Source organism: Ochotona princeps, chromosome 19 (genome assembly GCF_030435755.1).
Source record: "Ochotona princeps isolate mOchPri1 chromosome 19, mOchPri1.hap1, whole genome shotgun sequence".
Classification (NCBI taxonomy): Eukaryota; Metazoa; Chordata; class Mammalia; order Lagomorpha; family Ochotonidae; genus Ochotona; species Ochotona princeps.
In genome coordinates, this window is record NC_080850.1 from 30,702,449 (window position 1) to 30,720,691 (window position 18,243).

General features: G+C 40.5%; 1 protein-coding gene across 11 annotated transcripts in view; it reads right to left on the minus strand.

Annotated features, from left to right (window-relative positions):
- ANKHD1 (ankyrin repeat and KH domain containing 1) overlaps positions 1–18,243 on the minus strand; it is a 117,591-nt gene that overhangs the window by 14,131 nt on the left and 85,217 nt on the right. For 8 of the 11 annotated variants that reach the window (XM_058677231.1, XM_058677232.1, XM_058677227.1 and 5 more), the window contains 14 exons: positions 17,435–17,546; positions 16,997–17,142; positions 16,369–16,511; positions 15,541–15,754; positions 14,098–14,273; positions 13,721–13,883; positions 12,227–12,322; positions 11,409–11,525; positions 8,099–8,273; positions 6,575–7,031; positions 6,036–6,161; positions 4,784–4,930; positions 3,745–3,894; positions 1,982–3,594 (listed from right to left, as the gene is read on the minus strand). In XM_058677231.1, coding sequence (XP_058533214.1) covers positions 1,982–3,594; positions 3,745–3,894; positions 4,784–4,930; positions 6,036–6,161; positions 6,575–7,031; positions 8,099–8,273; positions 11,409–11,525; positions 12,227–12,322; positions 13,721–13,883; positions 14,098–14,273; positions 15,541–15,754; positions 16,369–16,511; positions 16,997–17,142; positions 17,435–17,546 — 3,835 coding nt within the window. The remainder of the gene's footprint in view (positions 1–1,981; positions 3,595–3,744; positions 3,895–4,783; positions 4,931–6,035; positions 6,162–6,574; positions 7,032–8,098; positions 8,274–11,408; positions 11,526–12,226; positions 12,323–13,720; positions 13,884–14,097; positions 14,274–15,540; positions 15,755–16,368; positions 16,512–16,996; positions 17,143–17,434; positions 17,547–18,243) is intronic. The other 3 variants (XM_058677226.1, XM_058677230.1, XM_058677234.1) reach the window with 1 other exon arrangement.

An 18,243-nucleotide genomic window follows, 5' to 3' on the forward strand; every position in this document is an offset into this window, starting at 1 on the left:
CCTGAAAACTACATTAATGAAAGTAAACTTTATTCATAAAATAAAAGCATCAATAAAATAAACCATGAAGTCAGTTAAGGAATGAGGCTGAGTTTTTCTAATCCTGGGCTCCCAGAGGGACATCAAGAATAAATACTTCCAATCACAGCCTGGACACTGGCAAGGAGCTCTTTCTTCTACCCTGTAGCTCCTGAAAATCTTTACTAGCTTACCATAACAAAATGCTAAAGGACAAGAGTGCTTCTTAGATTAATTCTGGATTAGTAACATTTCCAATTCGTTCTTCACAATGGTACAAATCAAATTCAAATTTAGCTGATACATTCTGATGGTGGTTTTCCAAATATCTCCAACTCGATACTGGTCTGAGATTCATCTGTATATTTTTGGTGATGCCTCAATAGATAACTTCTAATTTTGAGGAATCATAGCTAAATCTAAGTGGGTTATTTTTTTTTTTAAAGATTTATTTTTATTACAAAGTCAGACAGAGAGGAGGAGAGACAGAGAGGAAGATCTTCCGTCCGATGGTTCACTCCCCAAGTGAGCTGCAACGGGCTAGTGTGCACCAATCCGATGCCAGGAACCAGGAACCTCTTCCAGGTCTCCCACGCGGGTGCAGGGTCCCAATGCATTGGGCCGTCCTCGACTGCTTTCCCAGACCACAAGCAGGGAGCTGGATGGGAAGTGGAGCTGCCGGGATTAGAACCGGCGCCCATATGGGATCCCGGGGCGGATTCAAGGTGAGGACTTTAACTGCAAGGCCACGCCGCCGGGCCCCTAAGTTGGTTATTTTAAAGTAAGAGCCTATAGAGTCAGGCACAATATCCTAGTGGTTAAATCCTCACCTTGCAACTGCTAGGATACCATATGGGCACTGGTTTGTGTCCCAGCTGCTCCACTTCCCATTCCAGCTCCCTGCTTGTGGCCTGGAAAGGCAGTCGAGGATGGCCCAAAACCTTGAAACTCTGCACCTGCATGGGAGACCAAGAAGAGGCTCCTGGCTCCTGGCTTCAGATTGGCTCAGCTCTAGCTATTGCAGCCACCTGGGGAGTGAACTAGGAGATAGGAGATCTTTCTTTGTGTCTCTCCTCCTCTCTATAAATCTGATCTGCCTTTTCAATAACAATAAATCTTAAAAAAAAAAAGTGAAGCAGTTGTGACTCAAATGGGTACCCACATAGAACATTGGCACTGCAGGAGGTAGCTTTCCCACTATGCTATAGTATCAGCACTCCATTTCTCCTTCTTCTTCTTTTTAAATATTTATTTGAAAAGCAGGAGAGAAAGGGAGAAGGAGAGGAAGCAGGGAAGGAAGGAAAAAGGGGAGGGAAAAAGAGAGGGATAGAGGAATAAAATCTTCCACCTGATGGATGGTTCACTCTCCAAATTCGCTACAAAAGCTAGGGCTACGCCTGCTTGAAATGAGGCCAAGAACTCCAACCCTGTCTCCTACAGGCGTGACAGGGGCTCAAGTACTCAGACCATCTTCTGCTGTCTTCCTAGGTGCCTTAGAGGAAACTGGATAAAAGGAGCAGTTAGGACTTGAACTAGTACTACAATATGGGATGCTGGCACTGCAATCAGGAGTTTAACCTAATGTGCCACAACACCGGCCCCTGGAATTCCAATTTTTTAGATCTAAGAAACACAATCATAATTTTTTGTCTGTAAATTTGGAATTCTTTCAAGTAACATTGTTTGACACCAATTCCTAGAAAACAAACTGACAGAGATACAACCTAGTTATTAGGAGAAACATCACCTAGAATATAGAATAGCTCATTATCTTAAGTGACTTATCTATGCATACTTCCTTTGTTCATTCAGCCAGTAATCATTAAGGATCTTCAACTACTTGTGACATGTTAGCATTTCTTTCAGATCATGTAATATTAAGCACAAAGTGAGTATTATCTTGGCAGATAAAAACAGGCTGTGAGAACCCAAAGGTAATCCGTAGCAGTAATTAACAACTTACCAACAGGACTAGTAGAAACTCGCTGGGAAGGTGGTCTGAAGCCAGGTGCCTTGGAGTTGTCAGGATGCACGTTTTCTAAGTGTCCAAGTACAGAGTTACTCAGGAATGCTGAGTGAACAGTGAATGATGCATCTGCAGCAACCCGTGACGACAGTGGACCGTCTCCCCAACCCTGGTTGGCTGGCACCTGACTGTTATCAAAAAGACTACTGAAGTGATTAAAAAGTGTGGCTGGGCCAAACGTAGGAGGTAAAGACTTGTTCGCTGGGTTGATGTGCATCTGAGAACCATTCATAATGTTCACGGCTGAAGACAGCTGCACGGCAGCCGGTGGGCCTTGAGGTGGTGTTAAAGGTACTGGATTTGTAACAAAAATAGATGGGGAATCCTGGTGGATGGCTGCATTTGGTACCACTGAGTAAAAAGAACCTCTTGGTTGCATTCGATGAGAAACTCGAGGAGCTGGGATAGGTAACTGAGGTAAATTATTGGTGTCCTGATTATCAGCAGAAACCATTCTGGGTGATGTCAAAGTCTGTGGAGCAGATTCTGAGTTGGATGCAAAAGGTACTGATACAGGGCTTAAATCAGATGCGTTGGACGGCTGTGCCTCCTCCTGGGTGGTGCTGGAGGGAGAAGTGGGACTACTGGGTGGATGAGTTTCTGGAGCTCCTGTGGTGTTGCTGGCAGAGCTACTGCAACTATTTGCAGTTGAAGATGGGCTACACAGATTTGCTGTAGGCTGGTCCTGTGTAGGCGCTTTCTCTTTGGGGGATGGCACAGTAGAGAAAGACTCCACTTTTTGTGAAGAAAGCTGTGCTTGAGTACTTGTGGGCAAAAATGTGGTTGTAACTTGCCCACTTGTGACAGGTGCAGAGGAGACAGAAGCCAGGGAACTACAAGTGCTTGTCACAGAAGAAACTGCTGTTGCCGGGGGACTTGTCTTAGGCACACAGGCAAACAACTGCTTTCTGACTGATGAAGGAGTCCGGGAATTAGTCACACACAGTTGCTGACTGGCAGCAACCACAGAAGAGACAGTGATGGGACAAGCAGCAGTAGTTAGTACAGGAGACTCTGTTGGCAAAACAGTCCCATTCTGGTTAGGCAGACGGTTGCTTGTAGGAGTATGCTTTGGAGAGCTGTTTGTGTTGCCAGGATTGACAGGTCTCACTGGGAATGGTCCCCAAGTGTTTGCAGAAGGTGAGAAGGTTCCTCCAAACTGGGCCATGGGTAAGCGTGGATGTCGAATCTGTTGCATAGTTTGAGCAGCTAGCAAAGCAAAATGAGGGTGGGGATAAGCTAAGGGTAGAGAAACTGGGAAAGAAGACCGTACATTTGTTGCCACATTCTTATTAAGTTTATTAGTGGGCTGGAACGTAGATAATGTTGTGGCTTGTGAAGTTACAAGAGCTGGAGCACCCAAGGGAAATGCATTTTTACTAGAAGCTGCTGTGGTGCCTACTCCAGATGAGAAGTTTGCATGAATGGATTTGGTACTGGTAGGTGTTCTGATATGATTTTTAGGAATTAAGTCTTCTAATTCCTTAGCAGGATCCTGAATAAGTGCATTGATAAGTTGAACTGCATATCTTGTTGATTCTGTACCACCTCTGCAGAAAAATAAGACCAAAAACATGACCAAAAAAATCCAGATAACTTTCAGTATCAAAAAATACCCCTTAACTGTACTCAACAAAATTGTGCTTTTTATGAAATAGAACTCCTGATTCAGAGCTAAGAAATAAATTTTTCACAATCACCTTATTGTGATCATCCTCTCGCCATTCTTATCTTTTTGTTTATCCACATCAATGTGGGCTCCGGTAACATCTTGTATTGCAGTAATGTTGCATCCTCCTCTTCCCATTATCCTGGATACTACAGAGGCTGGAACAGATAACTTCTTTGACCTAAAAAATACAGACATATGAACTTATGAAATCAAGTGTTTTTAATATACTTAATGTTTTACTTAAAAAAAACCACACACACACACCCCTGAACCTATTAAACACATGAAATCTATTTCTTAGAATAACAATTTAAAAATATTTCTCAAACATTAAAGTGAAAATTATTTTAGAAGCTGATTTCTAGGATCAGCGCAATGGCTCAATAATTAAATCCTTGCTTTGGGGCCCAGCGCAGTGGCCTAGTGGCTAAAGTCCTCGCCTTGATCGCCCCGGGATCCCATATGGGCGCCGGTTCTAATCCCAGCAGCTCCACTTCCCATCCAGCTCCCTGTTTGTGGCCCGGGAAAGCAGTCGAGGACGGCCCAGAGCACTGGGACCCTGCACCCGCGTGGGAGACCCGGAAGAGGTTCCTGGTTCCCGGCTTCGGATCAGCGCAGCACCGGCCGTTGCGCTCACTTGGGAAGTGAACCATCGGACGGAAGATCTTCCTCTCTGTCTCTCCTCCTCTCTGTATATCTGAATTTGTAATAAAATAAATAAATCTTAAAAAAAAATCCTTGCTTTGCAAGTGCTGGGATCCATATGGGCGCCAGTTCCTGTCCCAGCATGGGAAAATGGCCCAAGTGTTTGGGATCCTGTTACCCATATGGAAGACTTTGGCCTAGCTCAGCTGTGCCTGTTGTGATCATCTGGGGAGTGAACTAGCAGCTAGAAGATCTCTCTGTTCTCCCTACGCCCAATATGTATCTTTTCGAAATAAACCAATCAATCTTTTAAAAATAAGACAATGAAGAAAAATGTCATTAACTAATCAATCAGCTAATCATTTTGTAAGAGAGCCTGTTTAGTTTATTAAAGCTGTGAAGATAGGATTAATTCTACTTACCTTCTTACAACTTCTTTCCACCCTTCCTCTCTTTTTTGACCCCTTTTAGGGCTAGTGAGATTCAGCTTTAGGTTTGGAGAACTTAATGGCAGTGACACTGACTTGTAGCTTGTGGCTGAGGAATTAGGATTTACTTCACCTTCAAGTCTGAGAAGAGAAAAATAGCAAGTCTGATAAAAGAGAAGGAGCCTTTCTGCCTCAACACTGGTGTCCCATGTAAGTGTATTGATTTAAGACTCAAGCTCCCTGATAATGCACCTGGGAAAGTAGCAAAAGATGGCCCAAGCACTTGGGCCTCTGACACCCAATGGGAGACACAGATGAAACTCCTGGCTTCCAACACTTGTGGCCATCTGAGGAGTGAATCAATGGATGGAAGATCTCTGTCTCTCCCTTTTTCTCTGTAACTCTGCCTTTCAAAGATATAATCTAAAACAAATAAAATCCAGCACATGAGAGGACTTGCATTGTGGCACAGCTATTTAAGCTGCTGCTGGTAAACTGGCATCCCTCACTGAAGTAATGGTTTGACTCCCTTCAATTCTACTTCTGATGCTGCTCCCTAGTAATTGTCCTAGCAAAGCAGCAAAAGACCAAGTTCTTGGGTCCACGCCACCCACAGGAAAGTTCTATATAGATTTCTTGGATCCCAGTTTTGACCTGCACCCCAGCTGTGACCTCTAGGGATTTAGCCAGTGGAAAAAAAAATATCTTTATGTCTTTTCTGCTGTCTGCCATTCTGCCTTTTAGCAAAACAATCGTTTAAAAAAAAAAAAAAAAAACTTTGTGCAGTGGCTGGCGCCATGGTGTAGTATTGTAGGCCCCTGTCTATGGCACCAGCATCTCATATGGGTGCCAGTTCAGGTTCCGGGAAGCTCCACTTGCTACAGTGCCCCCTCCTACGGTGTAGGAAAGCAGGAGGATGGCTTAAGTCCTTGGTCCCATGCACCCATGTGGGAAATCCAGAAGAAGCATCTGGTTTCCAGCTTTGGACCAGCCCTGCTTCAGCTGTCACAGCTATTTGGGGAGTCGGCTAGTGGTTGGGTGATCTCTCTCTCTTTAATTTTGCCTGTCAAAAATAGAAACAAGGTGCTAGAGACATGGTTTAACAGCTTAACCCTCCACCTTTAAGCATTGGCATCCATATGGGCACTAGTTCCTGTCCTGGGAGCCCCATTTCCAATCCAGCTCCCTGCTTATGGCCTGGGAAAGCAGTGGAGGATGGCCCAAGTCCTTGGGACCCTGCACCCACGTGAGAGACCCAGAAGAAGCTCCTGGCTCTTGGCTTCGGATCAGTTCAGCTCTGTCGCAGCCATTTTGGGAGTGAACCAGCGGATGGAAGACCTCTGTCTCTTGTTTTCTCTGTAAATCTGTCTTTCTAATAAAAAATAAATATATCTTAAAAAAAATAAAAAATAAAATCTTTAAAAAATTTTTGGTACATCAAATAATAAACAAGTCAAAATAGAAGCAGAGCACAGTTGCCATCTATTTTATTATTAAAATGGATTCAGAATCCAAATGATTGTCATTGATAAAAATGACATTTAAATAAAATGAGCTAATATTTTCAACTTTAGACTCTCAATCTTATAAAAAATTTTAACAGTTGCACTTTGTAACTAGCAAACAATTAAGAGAATACAGATAAACCTCATATCTGAATATTGAAGACAAATATTTGTTAAAATTGTTTATCACAACTTGTGCTTTGATAATATAGTTCAAATTCTCACATTAGGTATGAAAAATGAAATGTGAATGTAGAATTAACAAATCAGGCAAATTTACCGTGTCTGAGTTTTGGAAGTTGTGGAACTCGTCTTTTCTTCTTGGGAATGGACAAGCAGTGAGGGGTATCTCCTATCATTAGAAGAGTTCATATCCATAGTGAAATTTAACTCTTGGCTTTTACCACCACTGCTACTCTCACTGTTGCAGTCTGTGCTGTCCAAATTATCTGAATCACTATTCCCATTTGCACCACCACCTCTAGGTTCTCCATTTATTTTATTTTTATCAGCCTTTTGTTGTGCTAAAGATAGATGTTGTTCTGGTAATATTAAATGTGATGTGGGAGGGGTCTCCTTTGTTTTATTCTTCTTATTTTTCCGATTGGTGCTGGGGGTTGTCACCACGTTGGCCCTTTTTTTCCCAAACGCATTGGTGAATGTTGTAGATGTTGCAGAGATTCCAATTGTGGTGGTGGTAGTTGCACTAGGAGGCTCTATGGGAACTTCTTGCTCAACTGAAAAAGGACAAAAATTACACTGAGAGTAATAGATCTCAAATTATGACAGAATACATGCAATAATTCATAAAAATTAATTCTTTAAGGACCTACTTTCACCAATACTTAAGAAAATTTTTACTTTCGTTACAACAAATATATAATTGGATACCCCGAAATCTAAAATCATTAATATACTTCAGATATTAACTATTAGTCTCATGACCTATCCAAAAACCATAATGTGATTTGAATCTAGGTAAATTTTTAAATAGTATTTAAAAAAATGTTTATTTACTTTTATTGGAAAGTCAGATATATATATAGAGAAGAAGAGAAAGAGAGGAAGATCTTCCATCCATTGATTCACTCCGCACGTAGTTGCAATGGCTGGTGCTGAGCAGATCCGAAGCAAGGAGCCTAGAGCCTTCTCTGGGTTTCCCACATGGACGCAGGGTCCCAAGGCTTTGTGCTGTCCTCTACTACTTTCCCAGGCCACAAGCTCGGAGCTGGATAGGAAGTAGAGCAGCTGGGACATGAACCAGTGCCCATATGGGATCCTGGTTGATGCAAGGCTTTAGCCACTAGGCTACTGTGCCGCCTTTAAATAGAATCTAAGTTGAGCAAAATCATTTACCTACTACAATCATTGGCAGATATGAAAATATACAATTCTTTGAAAATAATCACTTCTAGCTTGTATCAACATATCTGTCCTGTATAGCGTAAAGCCAGATCCTTTGCTTAAAATTTATTTTAATTAACCAACTAATTAATGACTACATATTCCTCTAGTTTCTAATTAAGGGTAAAGAAAAGCTGGCAGATCTTTTACTTTATTACTCTTAGTATATCCACCGTATTTTACAAGGTTACTTAAATTATAATGAAGCTTCAAATTATGTGATTGTCTTCCTCTTTTCTCTGTGAGGAATAACAAAAAGCATTTAGAAACTCTTACTATCAGAGTTACTTCTCTGCTGCATAAAATCTAACCAGAGTTATTTAGAGCAAAAAAACACTCAAAATGAAGATTACAAAGCATTTGGTAATTAATTTAGATAGGTGACTAGGCTGCTACTTACCATCTTCATCGTTCTCCTCTTCATCTTCATCCTCTGGTAGTTCTGAATTTTCCTTAGGCTTGTTTTCCTCATCTTCCTCCTGTTTCCTTTTCTGTTCTTCTTTTTTCTTTTTTCTCTTTTCTTTTCTTTTTTCTCTTTTAGCTGCAAGAGCCTGCTTTCTGCTCTCTTCTCTCGACTACAAATAAAGTATACAATTTTAGTAGGAATGTGACAGTTTGAAAGACAAGGTAGATTTTTTTTTAAAGATGTATTTACTTTTATTGCAAAGTCAGATATACAGAAAGGAGGAGAGTTGAGTTGTTTCTACTTTTTGACTTTTATGATTAATGCTGCTATGGATAGAAGCAGGTTAAGTTTTTATATAAACATATTTCATTTCTCTTGGGTATATTTGAGATGGAATGTTGGATCGTTTGGTAATTTTTTTATCAGATGGAGGAAATGGAGCAACTAGGACTCAATCCTGTGCTGCAATGGGATGCTGGTGTTGCAGGCAGTCACTTAACTGGCTTAACAACAACACAGAATCTAGCTTGGGCCCAGCACGGTAGCCTAGTGGCTAAAGTCCTTTCCTTGCATGCTCCAGGATCCCATATGAGTGTTGGTTCGTATCCCAGCTGGTCCATTTTCCATTCCAGCTCCCGGCTTGTGGCCTGGGAAAGCAGTCAATGACGGCCCAAAGTCTTGGGACCCTCCACCCATGTGGGAGACCCAAACGGAGCTCCTGACTTTGGATCAGCTCAGCTCAGGCTGCTACAGTCACTTGGGGAGTAAATCATTGGGTGGAAGATCTTCCTCTCTGTCTCTCCTCCTCTCTCTGTATCTGATTTTCCAATAAAAATAAATAAACCTTTAAAAAATGCTTATCTGTTGGAGCCTGGTGCAATGGCCTAGTGACTAAATCCATACTTGGATCCCATATGGGTTCTGGCTTATGTTCTGGCTGTTCCAGCTCCTTGGCTGAGATGTGGGAAGGCAGTGGAGGATGGCTCAAAGCCTTGGAAGCTTGCATTTGTTAGAAAGACCTGGAGGAATCGCCTGATTTCAGATCGGCTTGGCTCTGGGCGTTGTGGCTACTTGGGGAGTGAACCAGTGAATAGATTTTTCTGTCTGTATGTCCTTCTCTCTGTAAGTCTGCTATTCTATAAAAATAAATAAATCTATTTTTTAAAACTTAAATTAGGAATGAGCAAACTATGGCCTTACTAACAAATCAAGTCTGATATCTGTTTTTGTAGGACTCAAAAGCTAAAATTTGCTTTTGTATCTTAAATGGTTAAAAAAGAGACTATAATTGTATCATGACATTAATTTGTTGGCATAAGAGGCTATGCAGGGAACTGGCTATATAGGGAACTGCTGACCATATACCTGGGTAATTATAGAAATACACATAAGCATTGAACATTAGTATTATCTAACTTCAAACTCCACTTCATTTTAAAATTAATATAGATTGTTTTTCTTCCTAAACTATAATCACGTTCATCATAAGAATACTAGCATTTATTTAATGTTATCTTATTCACTATTATAAGCATTTGATGACGAGTGTTCTCATAAATTTACTTTTAGCATTTGTCTTATTATTCACCTAATTAAATTACTAAAAATGAAACAGTTGGAAGTAAGAGTTTACATCCGTTTTATGGCTTCATTTGTCAAATCAACTCCAGTAACTTTATTGATTTACACATCAGAAATTGTATTACAATGCTTATTTTTCTACAGCCTTGACATTAACATTACAAACCTTAAAAATTTAAGTTTTGTCAAATGGAGAGAAAAATATTTTGTACGCCTACTATGCAGTCATTTATTTATAAACTCTAAAGTAGAGCATTCTCCATCTACTTGTTGGCTGTTTATCTTTTTTTGCATGTGAATTGCCAACCTATTTGATTATTTTTTTCTGTTATCTTTTTACTCTTATTTATTTATTTATTTTAAGATTTATTTATTTTATTGGAAAGGCAGATGTACAGAGAGGAGGAGAGACAGAGAGGAAGATCTTCCCTCCCATGATCCACTCCTCAAGCGGCCACAATGGCCGGTGCTGTGCCGATCCAAAGCCAGGAGCCAGAACTTCTTTCTGGATCTCCCACGCAGGTGCAGGGTCCCAAGGCTTTGGACCATCCTCAACTGCTTTCCCAGGCCACAAGCAGGGAGCTGGATGGGAAGTGGAGCGGCTGGGATTAGAACCGGCATCCATATGGGATCCTGGCGGGTTCAAGGCGAGGACCTTAACCATTATGTTATCGCGTTGGGCCCCACTCTCATTGATTTATAAGAAATCTTTTCTTCTGCTTTTAGCAAAATAATTTTAACTTTATTTTTTAAATATATTTTTGTTTTTTTTTTAAAGATTTATTTATTTTTATTACAGCCAGATATACACAGAGGAGGAGAGAGGAAGATCTTCAGTCCGATGATTCACTCCCCAAGTGAGCCGCAACAGGCCCATGCGCGCCGATCCGAAGCTGGGAACCTGGAACCTCTTCCGGGTCTCCCACGCGGGTGCAGTGTCCCAATGCATTGGGCCGTCCTCAACTGCTTTCCCAGGCCACAAGCAGGGAGCTAGATGGGAAGTGGAGCTGCCGGGATTAGAACCGGCGCCCATATGGGATCCCGGGGCTTTCAAGGCGAGGACTTTAGCTGCTAGGCCACGGCACCGGGCCCTAAATATATTTTTAATTTGGACACAGTGTGATGTCTCAGTGACTAAATCCTCGCCCTGCATGTGCCAGATCCCATATGGGCACCAGTTTGTGTCTGGCTGCTCCACTTCCCATCCAGCTCTGTGCTTGTGGCCTGGGAAAGCATTCGATGATGGCTTAAACCCTTGGGATCTTGCACCCAAGAGGGAGACCGGAAGAACTTCCTGGTTCCCAGCTTTGGATTGGCTCAGCTCCGGTTGTTGTCATTTGGGGAGTGAACCGATAGATGGAAGACCTTTTCCTCTGCCTCTCCTTCCCTCTCGAAATCTGCTTTCCCAATAAAAATAAATCTTACAAAAAAATGTATTTTTAATTCAGCCTGTGAACCCATCTGCTGGTTCACTCCCCAGATGCCTGCAAGGGCCAAGCCTGGGCCAGACTGTAGCTATGAGCCAGGAACCCCATACAGATCTTTCATTTTGGTGTTAGGAGTCCAACTACTTCACCCATCACCGATGGCCTCCCAGGTGCGCATTAGCAGGAAGCAGGAGCAGAACCAGGACACTCTGACATACTATGTGAACAACTCAACTGCTAATCCCTTTAGCCGACTTTCAACAATTTCTAATGAGAAAAATTATTTCTCCACTCACCTTTTCCAGATCAAGTTCCTTTAAAAGAATACTTGCATTCTTATTTGCTTCTGCAGCCTGTTGGTCTTTAGCCTTCACAATAGTCTCAACACATTGGTGACATTTTTTCAGTAGTTCCTACATGAGAAAATGGAAACACAGAAGTACAAAATCACATAATGCATGAATTCAAATGAGAGTTGAGCTGATCAGCATGTTCCCAAATACTAAGCCTCAAACAACTGAAAATTCACTAAACCTTCTTTTTTTAGGGGGTCATGGTTTTTTGAGTCTAGTCATATATTAATCTTTCAATAAAATAAGAAAATCTTTTCTTAAGAAAAAAATAACTTATGTTCTTAGAAAACTTAAACAAATGGTTTAGAAATAAACCTTGGTTATAGTCTCTATGATCATGGTTCATTGTAAGAAGGAAATTTCAAACCACTTAATTAAAATGTGGCATACAGGGCCCAGCACGATAGTGTAGTGGTTAAGGTCTTCGCCTTGAACGCGCCAGTATCCCATGTGGGTGCCAGTTCTAACCCGGCAGCCCAGCTTCCTATCCAGCTCTGGGTGGCCTGGGAATGCAGTTGAGGAGGGCCCAAAGCTTTGGGACCCTGCACCCATGTGGGAGACCTGAAGGAGGCTCCTGGCTTTGGATTGGCTCAGCTCCAGCCGTTGTGGCCGCTTGGGGAGTGAACCATCAGACTGAAGATCTTCCTCTCTGTCTGCCCTTTCTGTATATCCGCCTTTCCAATGAAAATAAATAAATTTTAAAAAAAATGTGGCATACAATTCACAAAGAAAATTGTGCTTCAGTAGCATATTTTACTTACCTTATCTGTAATTGTTGCTATGTATCTCATGCATTCTATATCAGAAGGAAACTGATTGACTTCCTTCACCAAATACTGAACAACTTTGACATGACCCTGTGAGGAGAGCAAAAAAAAAGCACAAAAACAACCGTGAAACTCTGTTCCTATTCTTAAAAACTTAAGTTTTAAGAAGGAACAGATTTTACTAAATTAAATGAAGAATACAAATAAGCAATAATCAGTTCTCCAAAATAATAGTGTTTAGTGTATAAAAAGAGAATAGAATATTGTCTTGAATTTAATCAATTTACTTTGCATTTAAAGAAAAAACTGTTAAGATAAATATAATTTCCTAGAAAAAACCCATCGATAAAAAAAATTGGTAGTTTGAAATAAAACTGAGTATAAAAAGAAAACTAGTTAAAGCGAAGAGGAGTTGCTAGATTTCAAAACATTAATTTGGCTTTTTCTTACTAAGTGAATGGAGACAGATAGCACAGTTTTCTAAACCATATGACCCAAATCTGATAGAACACTTGCTTCTTCTTTTCTTTTTATCTCTTTTCTTTTTTTCTCTTTCCTCCTCCCTTCCTTCCATCCCTACTTCTAGAATCTGTCTTTCCAATAAAAATTTTAAAAATAAATAAAGCTTAAAAAAATAGCACTAACCAATTAAAAAAAAAGGGCAAACACAAACAATACAAAATACAAAGGTTAAGATTAGAGAAGTCAGCCAGATAAAGAGGAAGGGAGAATATTTCAGGAAAAGAAAAGCTATGAGCAAAGGCTGAGGCAGTTATAAATTTAGTGTATTCTAGGTTAGTAATTTCAAAGTGCAGTGAGAAGAGAAGGTACCATGATTGGCTTGGGATCAACATGAACTGTATTATACAGTTTTGTAGGATGCTAAATGCTGTATCATTTATCATGTTTTAAATTTTATTTTAGTTTTGATGTTGTTTACATGCATGTCCATGAGCACCACTGCAGAGGGTGCAGAGGATTCAGGTATGGGGGAAGGATTTGTGGGACAAATCCTTCCAATTTTCATTTTCTTCCCTTTTCTCCTATATCTGGGGCAGGGGCAGGCAGAGAGAGGGAAGGAGAGGAGATAATTTATCAATAATTGCAGTGGAAAAGCTTAAAAAGTACAACAGTCTTTAACATATAAATGAGTCTTTATATGTTCAAATAGGACACATAGTAAGCTGTTATTCCTGTACACTCCTTTTTGTTCTTCCTTGGATAAAGAAAACATCTAATGGCATATAATAGCTTTTCTTAAAGCCTACACATTTGAAGTAAAACAATATAACAAAAACAGTCAAGATACCAAATATTGTAACAACAAAGCTATTGATAACGAACTTTCATATTGGTCTGAGGTCTGCCCCCTGAAGAATACAAATAAGCAATAACCACTTCTTCGAAATCAACTTACCTCTCTGATACAGTTTCAACTACAATGAATTTAAAGTGATTACATTTTCTTTTGCCCTCCACCTCAATTACCTTGCGGAATGCTGACATGAGTGGTGTGATTTTCCGGTTATCTGCTGCATCCACTTCAGCACCAGCTTGTACTAACAACTGAACTACATCAAAATGCCCACCACTGGAAGCCAGCCAAAGAGGCGTATTTCCCTTCTTGTTACGAACATCAATGTGAGCTCCCCTGGAAGCAAAGAATGTTTATATAGTTCGTTTTCAGACAAGAAGTGGTTGACATTTTTTTTTAGTTTTCTCTGCTATATTTTGTTACTTAGTTATTTTACAAAATAACAGAGTATTTGCTTTGAAAATGTTAAATAATTTTATTAATTTTATAGATTCTAAAAAGTGAAAGAGACCACTGGAAGTTCTGTATATACTAATAGAAGGTGACTCACCTACTAATCAGGAGCTCACAGAACTTGTAGTGGCCTTTGTCTGCTGCTATGGTAAGAGCAGTGTCCCTGGAGGACGGCACCGGTGGCGCATTGACATCTGCTCCTTTATCCAGGAGAACTCGGCCAACCTCAGCATATCCTCCAGAAGCAGCTTCCATTAATGGGGTCAGACCAGTCTGTTCAAATCAGCAATTTACATAACTAAATTACACAATCTCTTTAAATATTTTTTTAAAAAAGATTTATTTTATCTTTTTTTTATTGGAAAGTCAGATGCACAGAGAAGAGACAGAAAGATCTTCCCTCCCATGATTCACTTCCCAAATGGCTGCAATGCTGCAGCTGCACCGATCCAAAGCCAGGAGCCTGAAACCTCTTCCAGGTCTCTCACACAGGTGCAGGGTCCCAAGGCTTTGGGCTGTCCTCGACTGCTTTCCCAGGCCACAAGCAGGGAGCAGGATGGGAAGTGGAGCTGCTGGGATACGTACCTTTGCCCATATGGGATCCCGATGCATGCAAGGCAAGGACTTTAGCTGCTAGGTTACCATGCCAGGCCCTCTTTAAATATCTTTTCAAAAAATGTTACTTATTTATTTTCATGTTATTTGAAATGTAGAGCGACAGAAATCTTTCATTTGCTAGTCCACTCTCTGAATGACTCTGCCAGCCAAACCTGGACCAGACCAAAGCCAGGAGAAAGAAGCCAAATCTGGGTCTCCCACATGGGTGGCAGAAACCCAAGTACTTGAGCATCATCTGTCGCCACCCAGCATGTACCAGAAGGAAGCTGGATTAAAAGCAGAACAGCCAAGACTAAACCAGATACTCAAGTTTAGGACGTAGGCATTCCAACTGCCACTTAGGCTGTGGCCCTTGTCATCTGCATGGAAGACTAAGATGGAATTCCTCGTCTCTCATAGCTTAGCTCTGGCCATTGCAACCAGCTGGAGAGTTAACCACTGGATGGATGATCTCTTTGTGTCTCTTCTTGCTGTAACTTGGCCTTTCAAATACGTACATAAATATTTTATCTTATTCAGTTTACTTGAAAGGCTGATTTACAAAGAGAAGAAAGAGGGAAGAGACATCTTTATCTACTGGTTCACTGTCCAAATGGTGACAACAACCAATGAAGGTAGGAGCTAGGAGCCTCTCAGAGTTCTCCCGTGTGAGTGCAGAAGCCTATGGACTAGACTATCTTGAGTTGCTTTCCAGGTGCCCTAGCAGGGAGCTGGACTGGAAGTGGAGTGGCCAGGACACAAACATCAAATGCTGGCATCGTAGGTGGAAGTTTAATCTACTATACCACAATACTGTCCCCAGTAAATAAGTTTCCAAAAATAAGTGAAAGTAAAAACTATATTCAGTTAGAATGAAATGTCACATTTTTTTTTTTTGGCTAGAAATTTATTTGAAATAGCTGACAAGACATAAAATGCTTACCTTTGCCCTGTGTTCAACATTGGCTTTTCGGTCCAGAAGCAAACTCACTACTTCGGCTCGGCCCTGGAAACAGGCCAGGGTGAGGGCTGTGTTCCGGTTTGTCTCTATCTGGGCATTAATGTCTGAACCCATATCAAGGAGCAGTTTCACTGCAGGAACATGTCCATTCATTGCAGCCAACATCAGGGGAGAAATTCCTAGTTTACTCCCAGTCCTAAGAGGGAAAATGTGCTTAGAAAATGGCAATATGTTACCTATACTTGCTGTAAAATTAACATTAAAGATAAAAATATTCATTTAAAGATGTTTATAACCAATGTACACATTTAATCTATTTACAGGAATAGGGGAACTTTTTCTGCCAAAGGTCATTTTGATATTTATAACATCTGTCACTGACAAAGTTATCAGTTTAAAATTCAACCTGCTACAGCATTATCTGATTTTGAGTCCTGTCCACTTCCCTTGCTGGTTTGACTAGACCTGACCAAATACTTGGTGTGCATCATAGTGCTAAAGGGCTGAATGTTTCCCCAGCTGAGTTAGATCAGCAGTAAGGAACAGAAACATCACACAACTTAAAACACAATTTCCACTTAGGGGTCATAAACTTCAAACTACATGAAACAAAGTACTTTTTGAAATAACACCTATTAAAAGCAGATTATTAAGATATGCTGAGATTACTTACAAGCACATTATACGAACTACTAACTTCATAACTTTAGTACTATCTTAACTCAAAATGGTATCAATTCAAAGTTCAGAAGACACCAACTTCAAAGTGGTAACTAATCATGAGTAATAAAATCAATGCACAGGTGATACCTTGAATTAATTTCGGCCCCAGCATTAAGGAGAATCTTTATGATATTAACATATCCTCCAGATGCAGCCAGACTCAGTGGCGTATAATCAGACACATTCCTATGTTCTTTATTTGCACCTCGAGCCAGCAGTAAGTCTACTACCTGTAAAGTAAAATATTAACAGATAAAGTCAGGTTATACTGAACAGTCAACTTTACAATGAACACAAGGAAACAGAACTTTCAAGTTTTTCTAAATTTCTGACATTACATTGGCCCTGAATCTTACAATATTAACGTTAGAAAAACAAGTTCAATTTCATTGGGAGCCTGAGAACTTTGAAATCCCAATTACACTGAAATCACAAGAAGCTACACTATCTGAATTTTTAGGCAACAGATTTGCACATCAAATGATTAGTACTAGGATTCATTCAAATTCAATAAATATAAAGAGAATTTTTTATTTGGACCTAAATGTAAGAAACAGATTCATCCAAAGAGAATTTCTTATTCCCATTCAACATAACTCCATTTCTCTGAAAGTATACAAAATGTGTCAAAATAATGTAAACCTTACTCATGTAAGATTTATGCATACTGAAAAATATAATAAAAGTTATAAAATTAAAATCAACATTAACATACCTCCTGACGTCCACCAGAACATGCCAATGAAAGTGGAGTATCTTTCGTTCGCTCAGACTGTGCTTCTATATCTCCACCTTTATCCAAAAGAATTTCAACAACCCCAACATGCCCTGCTGTTGCAGCCAGGATCAGTGGTGTGAAACCTAAATCAAAATAAAATGCTAAGTCAATAAAAACTATTACAGTTCATATCCTGTAATGAGCTTTGCCATTTCTATATGAACTACTTTTGGTTAAAGAGAATAGCAGTCACACATTTATCTTCCTTCCTGATGACTGTTGAGTTTTTGAATTTCTGCAGAATTATTTGCCTAACAGATCAACAATTCTGGATATCCCTAACAGGCACATACATATTATCACTGAGATAGTCTTACTGCCTTACTGACAGTGAAAAGGATGAAGCTGTTTAAATTCACTCATTTTATTTCTCACCTTTTTTATCTCTGTGCTCAATTTTAGCATCTCTTGCAATAAGTACAGATACAAGTTCTTCATGACCGCCCGCACAAGCCAATGTTAATGCTGTGTCATGATTGCTCTCCGTCTAAAAGAAAAATTTACTTTCATAAAATACATATGTATATATATATTTAAAGATTTATTAATTTCACTTTAAAGTCAGAATCACAGAGGGAGAGAGGGTGAGACAGAGAGATCCTTCATCCACTGATGCCTTCACTCCCTAGATGGCTGCTCTGGTCAGAGCAGGGCCAGTCTAAAGCTGGGAACCAAGAGCTGCTCCTGTGTCTTTCACATGGGTGCAGGGACCAAAGGACTTGGGCCATCTTCTGGTGCTTGCCCGGGCCATTAATAGGGAGCTGGATCAGAAGTGGAACAACTGGAACATGAACAGGCTTTCATCTGAGATGCCAGTGCCACAGGAGGAGGATGAGCCTGTATGCTACCAACCAGCTCTAAGGCTTATTTATGTAAAAGGCAGAGTAGAGAGAGGGAGTTTCCATTTGTTGCTTCACTTGTTCACTCCCCAACTGGCCACAAAAGCCAGGGCTGGGTCAGGCTGAAGCTACGACTCAGGAGCTTCATTTGGGGCTCCCATATGGGTGCATCGCCCCAAGTACCTAGGTCATCTTCCACTGCTTTCCTAGATATATTAATAAAGAACTGGACTGGGAGAGGAGCAGTAGGGACTCTAACTGGCACCCACAAGATTTTGGCACAATAGGGGTGGGTTAACTATGCTACATCAGTCTCTCTCTCTTTGTATATATACGTGTGTGTGT